At 45.2% G+C, this 12,226-nt stretch overlaps 1 protein-coding gene across 1 annotated transcript in view; it reads left to right on the forward strand.

Moving 5' to 3' along the window:
* The first annotated feature begins 8,305 nt into the window (after positions 1-8,305).
* ice1 (KIAA0947-like (H. sapiens)) overlaps positions 8,306-12,226 on the forward strand; it is a 49,539-nt gene continuing 45,618 nt past the window's right edge. Inside the window, exon 1 of the mRNA XM_073024363.1 lies at positions 8,306-8,507. Within this exon, the coding sequence (XP_072880464.1) occupies positions 8,397-8,507 (111 nt within the window). The 5' untranslated portion in view covers positions 8,306-8,396. The remainder of the gene's footprint in view (positions 8,508-12,226) is intronic.

Here is a 12,226-nt window from a genome sequence, read left to right on the forward strand (position 1 = left end):
GTAATTTCTAAAGCAAGTATGTTGGGCACAGCTTTATGGGCCGAAGGGCCTGTATTGTGCTGTAGGCTTTCTACGTTTCTATCTTTGATGACCTGTACCATTGATGATATACTTTGTGCATTGTGACTTTATAATTTAATATCAAAGGGAGGATTTCTTCACATCGGTGGCGGGGGGGGGATTTGATTTGATTGTAGAATCTCAGAATTCCTGGATGCACATTGATTCTAAAAAATGGCTCAAGAATGAAGAATAGCTTAAGCTTTTTGAAAGGCTGCATTCCACAAACGCACAAGCTGTGAATTACTGTGCACCCTGAATCATCAGCAGGAAGAACGCAGGCAGCTAGCAATCATTTGTCAACAGTCAAGCTACAAGAAATTCAGGAAGAAGTAAACACAAGTCACAAAAATTATTACGTAGGTGGACACAGATGATTGCCAAGAATTTTGGATAAGAAACTTGAAAAAGATTGGGAAAATTCTACGTGACTGAGGAAGAAACGCTGAGGACAGAATGCGAAGCATATCAAGGTATTCTGTTAAATGATTTTGCTGCTCAAAGTAAATTAACAGTGAATATTTTCAGACAGGCAGCCCGTTGAGAAAAGACCCCAGGCATGATAAGAGGAAGTGATCTGAGTTCTCTCCAACAAATCTTGGGCAGCAAACCTTCATTTTTTTCTCATCTTAAGAAACAGAGAGAAGAGGAATTTAATATCAGTTGCTTTCAACGCCTGATCTCCTTTCAGCTATTCACTTAATAGCATCTTGAATTCTTCTTTAATTGCAGTTTCCTGGTATGTCATTGAGTAATTTTACCCCCACTGGACAGTTAGTTACAGAGTTACATTCTTCCATGGCTCCCATCTAGAGATGGTCAGCTTTGCACCATAAAAGGGTAGAGGGGAGGGAGATGTGGGGAGGAAGGAGGGGGGATGAAAAGGCACGGAATCTTTGAGCCTGTGGATCTTAAAACAGAATTAGCATTAAAACATAATCACTATTTGAAAGAATCTTAACAGTAACAGGCAAAGTACTTCATCTGGTTCAGCTTGTGAAGTCTCTTTTCTGGGTCCCAATTTCAATAGGAAGCAAGGGGGTGGGAAGGGTGAGAGGGAAGCTGAAAGCTTGTACAGGAACTTGGGCCAAATCCAGATGCAGACAACTTTCCGGCTTTCGTGTCAGGGTCTCAGCAGCACATTGTCGGAACACTTCACATCCAACTTCGTGCTATAGAGAGCTGCGAGCTGGCTGGAGATCAAGGCTGAGAGAGCCTAAATCCTTCCTTGATTCACGGGGGAATGAGGGATATTACTCTACCTCTCCTGGGCCATATGTTTTGCTAAATGATACCTCGAGTAGCCAAATCTACTTCATTGCATGGTAGCGTAGTGGTTAGTGTAACACTGTAGCGCCAGCGACATGGATCCAATCCCACCGCTTCTGTAAGGGATTGGTATGTTCTCCCCGTAAACGCGCGGGATTCCTCCTGGTCTTCCGGTTTGTTCCACATTCCAAGGACTTATGGGCTACGGTCACAAAGTTACAGGCATAGTAAGTTGGCTCCGTAAGCAGGCCGTCCACAGCACATCCTCGGACCGCGTTGGGCATTGACGCAAACGATGCATTTCACCGGGTGTTTCAATATTTTGTTGTACCTGTGACAAAATGAAGCTCGTCTTCATCTTTCTTCGATCGGCTGCTGCCGATTGTTAGTTATAAGATCTCTTTCACTGATTACCTTTCCTATCAAAAAAATATATATATCTAGGATTATGACACTGCGAGCAAGGCTCAGCATTGATTGTTCAATCCTATTAGCCTTTGAAGGTGGTAGTGAACACACAAAGTTCAAGAAATATATTATCAAAGTGCAGATATGTCACCATATACAGCCCTGAGATTCATTTTCTTGCAGGCATTTGTAATAAATCTAAGAAACACGATGGACTCACTGAGAGACCACACCCAACAGGATGGACAAATAGCCAATGTGCAAAAGACCACAAACTGGGCAAGTACAACATTAAAAAAAACATATTTTAATAAATAAATAAGCAGTGTATATATAGAGGACATGAGATGAAGAGTCCTTGAAAGTGAGGCCGTAGGTTGAGGGCACAGTTCAGTGATAACTCCTCTGGTTCAAGAGCCTGATGGTTGAGGGTTAATGGCTGTTCCTGAACTTGCTGGTGTGGATCCTGACACTCCTGTTGGCAGCAGTGAGAAGAGAGCTTGGCCTGAGTGGTGGAGGTCCTTGACGACGGACGCTGCACTCTTGCGACTGTGCTCTGTGTAGGTGCGCTCAAAGGTGGGGAGGACTTTACCCATGATGGACAGGTCCATAGCCTCTACTTTTTGTCAAATTTTCCCTTCAAGGGCATTGGTGATTTCATACTGGGCCATGCTGCAACCAGTCAATATACTTTCCACCACAAATCTATAGAAGTTTGTCGAAGTTTTAGATGTCATGTTGAATTTTCACAAACTTCAAAAACAAAAGAGGTACTGCCATGCTTTCTTCATAATGTTCTAGGCCCAGGACACTTCCTGCAAAATGATAACACCAAGGAATTTGAAGTTGTTGATCCTCTCCACCTCTGACCCCATGATAGGGACTGGCTCATGGGCCTCCTGAAGTCAATAAGCAAAGTCTTTTTGACTTTGAGGGAGAGAGGTTGTTGCTTTGGCATCACTCAGTCAGATTTTCAATCTTCCTCCTATATGCTGATTTATCACCACCTTTAATTTTGTGTGTGTCATTTTAACCACAACCTTTCTAAAAACAGGGCGACCAAAACTGTGCACAGTACTCCAAGTGTATGCCCTCCATAGATGATACCTGAGTTCCTTCAGCACTTCGCCTGTGAATATCATCAGTTCCATTTATCACTAGTTGAATGACTTTTCAGAAATGCTTTCAATGAAATAGAAATATCCTTTTATTTGCAATATTTCTGAATAAATACAAATCAGTGTGTTTTTGTTCTTCTTTGGCATTATTATGATATAAAGTCATAAAAAATTCATAATTACTTCATAACTAATTGAAACTTATTGCAAGGGTAACAAAATTAAACAAGAGGGAGTTTAGTGATGACCAGTGCACTTACCAATGGTCTTGGCTTGCAGATTCAATTAACCGGTCATGTCCCTCATGATTCAACCGGCTTAGTTCATGTCTGAGGCCAGTGTTGAGGAAGGACGCTGGGATCACATACCCAGAGTAAAATCTGTGACCTTACAACTCTCAGTACCGTTTCCAAGTGTTGTTCAACTGATGTGTGATGGGGAGAAGATACGTCTCCACCAAAGGAGGTGTAAGGCGCTCCTTCCCTCCGCTCGCCTGCAGGTCACCCTTGGACAAGGTGTAGCCCCTGCTTAGCCCCCCGATCAGGGTACGTGAAGCCATGGGAGCAGGTGGTGGATGGTCATATGAGCAGATGGTGCATATCACAAGTCCTCGTTGTACGACCACTGACACCAGGCAGACAATCTCTGAAGTGTATTGGTAATGGCAGGGGTCACCCGTCTTGTAAAGACTCTGCCCAGAAGAAGGCGATGCCAAACTACTTCTGCAGAAAAATTTGCCAAGACTAACCATGGTCATGGGACCGCGATCACTCACGTCATAGGATCGAGCAATGAACAATGATGATGATCATACGGGAGGAGTACGGCCTCATCGTTTGAGAGAGGAGAACGTTCATGAGGAGAGTTCCTTACTTGTGTGCAAACTGGCACGGTAAGGGATGTGCTAGTGGCAGCCTGCAAGTGCTCGCATGCTTCCAGCACCAACATAGCATGCCTACAACTTACTGACCTTAGCGCTTACGTCTTTGGAATAAGATCATAAGACATAGGAGCAAAATCAGGCTTTCTGGCCCATCAAGTCTGGTCCGCCATCCACCATGGCTGATTAATTGTTCCTCTCAATCTCATTCTCCGAGCATCTCCCCATAACCTTTGACACCCTTACTAAACAAGTAAGGGTGAATGTGGGAGGAAACGGCAGCAGCTGGAGGAAACCCATGCAGTCGTGGGAAGAACTTACAAACACCTTACAGGCAGTGGCAGGAATCGAACCCCCATCTTACTGCAAAGTGTTGTGCTAATCACTATGTCACACTGCACTTATGAAGTTTGACTTTATATCAACCAAATTAAAAATAATGCCAAAGAAGAACAAAATCAGTCTGTGATTTTTATTTATTCAGGAAACACTGCAAGAATTTCAAACTGATGCTTTTTTTTTATTTAGTGGAAGGCATTTTGAAAAATTCATCAGATCTGTGATTCAATGTAGTCAATGCTGAATGCTGCCATGGCTGATCGTTACTGAACTGCTCCCTCTGGTGGGCAATGCCGGAATTACAACAGAGAGATCTGGTCATGTATTTCTCTATGACTAGGTCAGTTGTTTTGATTAGTCTGTGAATAACTCTCCCAATTTAAATGCCACATGATCAACAACAATTATGCCCATATTCAGTGCTTAGATTGATGTTGGATAGTCTGTTTTCACTCTAGCTCAGGTATTTTTTTTCAATGTACCAGCTTTAATGTAACTGAATGCTTCAAGGTAAATATCTTTATCTTAAAAATTAGCTTTATTTGTCCTTTGTGATTGAAATATTGAAACAGTGAAATTGGTGCTTGTATAAATGACCAACAGATTCCAACGTTTTGCTGGGGCAGCCCGCTTCCGGTGCCAACTCAGCATGACCACAGCGTAACCCTAACCCGTACGTCTTTGGACTGTGGGAGGGAACCCACGTGCTCACGGGGAGAACGTGCAAACTCCTTACAGACAGCGCTGGGAGTTAGGCCCCACACTTCCGATCACTGGTGCTGTAAAGCGTTATATTAATCACTATCTACCTCATGGTTCAAGAATAAGCCACTGTACTGTGGTTCAGCAATATGTGGGATCAGGGAATGAACCGTGAATTAGCTGAGCTTTTACAATAAATGTGCCATGCTGTATGACATAGGCGATCGTGGTCTTTCCATGACTATGATCGTTCTCGGCAAATTTTTCTACAGAAGTGGTTTGCCATTGGCTTCATCTGCACGGTGTCTTTACAAGACGGGGGACCGCAGCCATTATCAATACTCTTCAGAGATTGTCTGCCTGGTGTCAGTGGTCGCACAACCAAGACTTGTTACCTGCACCGGCTGCTCATACGACCACCCCGCCATCTGCTCCCGTGGCTTCACCTGACCCTGAATGGGGGGGGCGGGGGGGGAGCTAAGCAGGTGCTACACCTCGCCCAAGGGCGGCAGAGGGAAAGAGCACTTTACACCTCCTTCGGTAGAGACGCCTCTCCACCCTGCCACCCAATCCACGCTCATTGTTGGGATTTAAGTTCCACCGCCGCTTCGGGTGATGGGGGTCTCTATACATTGATCGTCCAGATCCCCGCATTACTGGCCAGGGAGATGGGCCACCACGGATTTCAAACTACTTTGAATTCCAAGTGACAAGTTGAATATGATGGTCGGAGTCTGCTGATTTATTGCAGAATAGCTTCTATTCACACGGCCGTGCAGGTAACATCACTTTTTTCATAGGAGGCAGCTTATCAGACACTTGGAATATGGATCACAGAACAGTATAGGTCCTTCTGCCCACGATGTTGCACCAACCTTTTAACCACTCGGCAATCTATCTAATGCTTCCCTCCCAAATAACCCTATGTTTTACTTTCATCATGTAAGAGACACTGATATCTCACTGGTATGTCAGCCTGTACCATCCCCCCCACCCCGGCAGCACGTTCCATGCACCAACCTCTCTCTGTGTAAAAAATTTACTTCTGACATTCCCACTATACTTTCCTCCAACCATCGGAGAAGGATGCCCTCTCACGCTGGCCATTTTTACCCTGGGCAAAAGCCACTGGCTGTCCACTCAATGTCTCTCATCATCTTATACATCCCCGTCCATTCACGTCTCATCCTCCTTCGCTCAAAAGAGAAAAGCTGTAGTTCACTCAACCTGACATGCTTTCTAATCCAGGCGGCACCCTGGTAAATCTGCTCTGCACCTGATCGAAAGCTTCCCATAATGAGATGATCAGAACACAATACTCCAAGTGTGGTCTAACCAGAGCTTTGTAGAGCTGCAGCACCTCCTGAACTCAGTCCTCTGACTAACGAAGGCCTACACAACACATGCTTTCTGAAGCACCCTGTCAGATTGTGTGGCTACTTGATTTTGCAATGATATAAATTTGTTGTCGTGGCGCATGCTCACCGGAATGGGCCAAAGTGAGGAGGAACGGCAGGTTCTCTCTCTCATAGACACCAACTCAACCCAGCTGCAGTGGAAGGTGGCCTCAGTCACAGCAAACGCCGACAGTGACTCGACCCCAGGAGCGGAGGGCGGCAGATTTCTCATGAAGGGACAGAAACAAGAGGGTAGGCATAGGAATACTAACAGAGCCTTGAAGGAACGACTGAGAGACACCACAGGACAAATCATTCTCTCCAACATAATGACTCCCCTAAAACATTGAGGGAGAGTGCTCTTTAAAATAATCATAAAATGCAGGCAAAGCCTTGCCGGTCACAATTAACTGGACAAGATTAATCTGAAAGCACGAGGGTTTAACGGCTCTAGTTAATAACGATTAGTAAAGACCGGTGCTCAAGAAACTAGAAGCTCAATGCTCTACAGCAAGCTGCAAAGGCCACAGGGCTCATGACACAAACTGTTTTCATCATACATCGATATTTTGAGTACTGTACATATTTTGCAAATTTTTAGCAACCTTCTTCTCTCCCACAACCATGACCTCCTCCCTGAATTGTCAGAATACTGAGTGCATTACATTGGGAATTATAACAAAAGACAAAAAAAGGCTTGACATCAGTGATTGGACGAACATGAGAATATCAAACCACTCCCAACGATTCATACGCATAGAAGTTCTGATGTAGGATCTCAGCTCGAAATGTCAACTGTTTATTCCTCCCCATAGATGCTTTCTGACCTGCTGAGTTCCTCCTGCACTTGGTGTGTACTTGTCCTGGATTTCCGGCATCTGGAGAATCCCTTGTGTTTATATGAGTTAAGCATTTTGTTCTAAATGCTGCCTTCAAATTCAACAACATATTTTTTAAAGATTAACACCTGAGCAATTTAATTAGAAAATATGGTTAAAATGGCAATTTAATTAACTTAATTCTAATACCAGGATCAGTAAGCAGCGCAACAGGAAGATTAATCACATATAATGTTAGTGCGATTCTCCTTTCCACAATGTGTGGTTACACTCTGACTGATACAAGTGTTACACTGGTAGTGATCCTAGTGCTAAACTCAAATGGAGTACTGTGAGCAGCTTTGGGCCCTTTATCAGAAAAAATGATGTGCTGGTACAGGAGCGGGTCCAGAGGAAGTTCATGAGAACGATCCTGGGAATGAAGGGGTTAATGTTCGAGGAGTGGTTGATGGCTCGGGGCCTGTACACAGTGAGTTTAGAAGAATGAGGCTAAAAAGTAAAAGTCCTCCTCATCTCCGTTCCAAAGGAGGTGGCCCTCTGTTTTGAGGCCGTGCCCTCTGGTCCTAGACTCCCCCACTATGGGAAACATCCTCTCCCAATCTACTCTCTAGGTCTTTCAACATTCAATAGGCTTCAATGAGATCTTTCCTCATTCTCTGATCTAGTGTCACTCTCTTTGACCCCAGTGTCTGGCTCTCTGACCCCAGTGTCACTCTCTCTCTCTGACCCCAGTGTCACTCTCTCTAGCTGACCCCAGTGTCACTCTCTTTGACCCCAGTGTCTGTCTCTCTGACCCCAGTGTCACTCTCTCTGTGACACCAGTGTCTCTCTCTCTGACCCCAGCATTACTCTTTCTCCGCAACCCGTGTTACTCTCTCTCTTACCGCGTCTCTCTCTGTGACCCGTGTCACTCTCTTTGACCCCAGTGTCTGTCTCTCTGACCCCAGTGTCACTCTCTCTGTGACCCCAGTGTCACTCTATGACCCCAGTGTTGCTCTCTCTCTTTCTCTGACCCCAGTGTTTCTCTGTGACCCCAGTGTCACACTCTCACTGACCCCAGTGTGACTCTGACCCGGTTGCGCAACCGCTCTGTGACTGTGGGGGCCTCGTGTATTTTTCTAGAGCTGTTCGAAGAAATGCCTGAGACCTTTTGTATATTTGAAACATATTTCTGTGTTTTATTTCTACTTTTCTGTTTCTTCGCATTTCGATGGTCTCGGTCATCTCTTGTTCTACTGTTGCTGCTACTGCAGGCGGTAGGTACGACGCCTCGAGGTCCTGAGAAGCTGGTCGCCCGGGTGACGCATTTGTGCGCCGAGGTGGGCATGGCGCGGCGGCTGCGGGCGGCCGAGTGAGGTCGGAGCGGAGGCTCCAGCCCGGCAACATGATGCCCGGGGAATCGCGCTCTCAGGCGGCGGACACCGGGCCCGGCTCCACGGACTCGGCCTCTGGGACCGGTCCCGCCCCCTGTCAGAACTGTTACAGCTTGCAGCAGGTAAACTCGCCGAGCGGCCGGGACGGACGGAAGGAGTGACAAGTGTGAGGGTGAGGGGCGCTGAGGGAGGGAGGGAGGGAGGGACGTGTAAGGGTGCGTGGTGGAGAGGGAGGGAGTAACAAGTGTGTGGGTGTGGTAACTGTGGATTCAGATGGTATCTGGGGAAGGGAGGGTAGGCGGGATGACTGAGAGTTGGGGATAACGGTGGAGGTTAGTAGGCAATAATAAATAAAGTGAGTTAACACCGGGTCACGACGGGGGGGAGGTTAATGCCAGGTCATGTCAGTGAGGGTGCAGCTGGGTTGTGGTAGTTAACGCTAGGTCACAGTGGTGGACGTAAAGGGGATCGTTTTAGCACTCGGTCACAACATTAGAGAAGGAGTTGGGGGTGGGGTCACAGCGGTAGGGTTAAAGGATGGGGGGTTATATGCGGGTCACGGTGGTGAAGTGGAGTTGAGGGGAGTTTGTTAATGCCAGGGCACGGTGGTGGGGATAGAGTTGGGGGTGAGGTTGTTAACGCTAGGTCACAGCGGTGGGGTTAGAGGATGCGGGTTAATGCCGGGTCATGGTGGTGCAGGTGAAGTAGCAGTGGGGTTAATGCCAGGGTATGGGAACTAGCTGATTAACACTGGGTCCAATGCAGTTAAAGGATAACTCAAACAGGCTATTCTTTCGATAAGTAAAACAGATTTACTTCTATTGGTCCCAGACTTGCAAGTGAGATGTGATCCACATGCTCTTTGATTATATAGAGTGTTGTTGTTGTACTTATGGATGGAACATATTTCTAATACACACAGAGCCATCAGTGCAAGTGAGCTCCTGATTCAGTGTTGGTAGTGTCATTAACCCTGCTTGATCAGTGGATGCGATGACACGACACATCCTCGTGCCTCTTGGTTGCATCTCATCCCTTAAATATGCAGCTGCTTTAGCTTGGCCTCAGATTGCTGTAGCATCGTCCGTCAAGTCCTTTTGGCCCTATCTCCGCGAGGTCCTTGAGTTAGCTCCGTTTGTTTGTGTTCTCTCTCTCTCTCTCTCTCACTCTCTCTCTCTCTCTCACTCTCTCTCTCTCTCTCTCTCTCTCTCTCTCTCTCTCTCTCTCTCTCTCTCTCTCTCTCTCTCTCTCTCATTCTCTCTATTTCTCTCTCTTTATCTATATATATACTGGGACAGTTTAGTCTAGCATCTCCCCACAGCTTCTGCCATTCTTTATATTTTTTGTGATATATTGTCCTTTGTTCAGTGAACGCAACTGCATATTTTGTAACGAAAAATTTCCCTTTGCTAACTCCTTAAATTGCCCCTGAACTCCCCTTATTATAATACAAAAGATTGACACACATAACACTTACCTTTGTGATTCTTCTATACAGAGATTTTTTTAATCTTATCCATATACCCAAACTCAGTTATTCCTCTGTCAGTGGAAGAGTCTTTTGATGGAAGAGAGCTCTGGATTCATCAACACATTGAAGCATACATTACTAAAATTCCAGTCAGATTTGGAGAAAAGAGATCATGTACAGTCCCTATAAAAATATCCCCTCCCCCCTCCCCCAAGAAGTTTTCGTGTTTTATTGTTTTGCAACATTGATCAGAGTAGATTTAATTTGGCTTTTTTGACACCGGTCAACAGAAAAAGACTCTCTTGTGTCCAAGTGACAACAGATCGCTACAAGGTGATCTAAATTACTCACAAATATAAAACACAAAATTGTCTCCTTAATTAAGTCTCATTTGCAAATGGAAATAACTTTTCCTTGCAACTTCGTTAGATCACTGAATGGAATGTGCTCAATCAGGAATTAATGACTTCTCACTTTTATAAGGTTACTCCCATTCTTGCTGAGATAGAACCACGTGCATTAAGTTTTACCTGGTACTCTGTCACAATTTCTCAATCATTGGTAGATATAGGACAGCACTGTAACACTACTATAGCATCAGCACACAATTTTTGCCGCTGTCTGTAAGGACAAAATCATATCTACCAGTGATTGTGTGGGTTTCCTCCCACAGCTCAAAGATGTTAGGGTTAGTAAAGTTGTGGGCATGCTATGTTGGCAACACTTCCAGGCAGTGAGAGACGGGGACTTGAAACTGTCAAGGCCACAGTCCTGGAGTTTGTCAGGAAGATGACCCCCCCCCCCCCCCCACCCCAGGATAACATGCTAGGAGATTTCCTCAGATGGCAGCCAGGGGATATGGGCAAAGCAGAGCCAGAGGACCAGAGGCCATGGCAGGACAAGCCACTGCAGGGGATGTACCGTCACCAGATATTGGAGGTGGCTGACATAAGGAAGGGCTGAGGAACAGGGGCGCTGCTCATGGCTGCACAAGAGCAATAGAAGCAGGGGTCTGTCACACCAGATGAGACCCAGGATGCAGACAGTGCAAGGAATCGGCTGAAACCATCTAGCACAGGGTGCAAGATACAGGCAGAGACAGCATACACTGAACGACACAACCACGCTGCAGAAATTGTCTATAGGAACATCTGCGCTGCGTATGGGTTGGACTCTCCCAAGTCCAAACGGGAAACACCCGAGAAGGTAGTGGAGAATGACAGAGTCAAGATCCTGTGGGACTTCCAAACACAGACTGATAAGCAGGTACTGGCCAACCAGCCAGACATAGTAATTCTGAACAAGGTACCGAGGAAAACAATAGTAATGGATGTGGCAATCCTGATTGGCAATAACATCAGGAAGAAAGAATATGAGAAGCTGTTGAAATATCAGGGCTTGAAAAAGCAGATGGAAAGGATATAGAGGGTTGAAGCCAGAGTAATCCGGGTGGTGATAAGAGCACTTGGAGCTGTGATACCTGGACTGGGAGAGTGGCTCCAACAACATCTGAGATTTCTGAAGTCAATCTAAGATTCAAAATTGCAATCTTTGAGAACTTTGACGATTTCTCACAGTTATTTTCCTCCATATTGTATCTCCTTCATTGATTACCCAGTATCTTGTAGCACCCAAAGCTAATTGATCTCCTTTCAGGTGGAGGTCGGACAGTTTGTCTTAAACTATGTAGTACAACGATTCCCAACCATTTTTATGCCATGGACCCCTACTCCATTAACCAAAGAGTCCATGGGTCCCTGAGGTACCATGGACAACTCAAGTAAATATGTTTCTTGTTTACATTTACAACACGTATTTAACTGCTACACGGTTTAATATTGCTTGCTCATCGTTCCCTCTCAGGAAAGTTGATCTTGCCTTTTATCTGGCGCCTGGCTGATCTTGTTGGCACAATTGTTGTCACAAGCTACCGGGCTCTACATCAACAATAATTTTATTTGGGTGGATGATGCTTTTTGTTTTGTCAATTCTTTGCATTGGCTGACATGTGTCTAGCATTGGATTATTGATCTAAAGTTCTTTGTTGGCAGAAGTAATGTAATTTCCTAAAAAAAAAAGAACATTAATCTCTCTATGGCTTGGCTTAACATGAAAAGCTGAGGCTTTGCAAGTGTTTAATAAAATGGGCCAAAGGAATATCAGTCTGTTAGAGAGGTGAAATTGGTATTAGGATGCTGGCCTGACTCAAAACTCACGCTCAATAGCTATTTTCATCTGATTGATATCAGTATGTATTTATTTGTAAAGCACAGATAGCAGTGGATATTTGTGATACTTGTGTCTTGAAGTTGAAGTGAACAGACTGAATCCATAGATTCTTGTCCAGCTGCAGCTCCACCTTCATTTTAT

Source organism: Hemitrygon akajei, chromosome 20 (genome assembly GCF_048418815.1).
Source record: "Hemitrygon akajei chromosome 20, sHemAka1.3, whole genome shotgun sequence".
Classification (NCBI taxonomy): Eukaryota; Metazoa; Chordata; class Chondrichthyes; order Myliobatiformes; family Dasyatidae; genus Hemitrygon; species Hemitrygon akajei.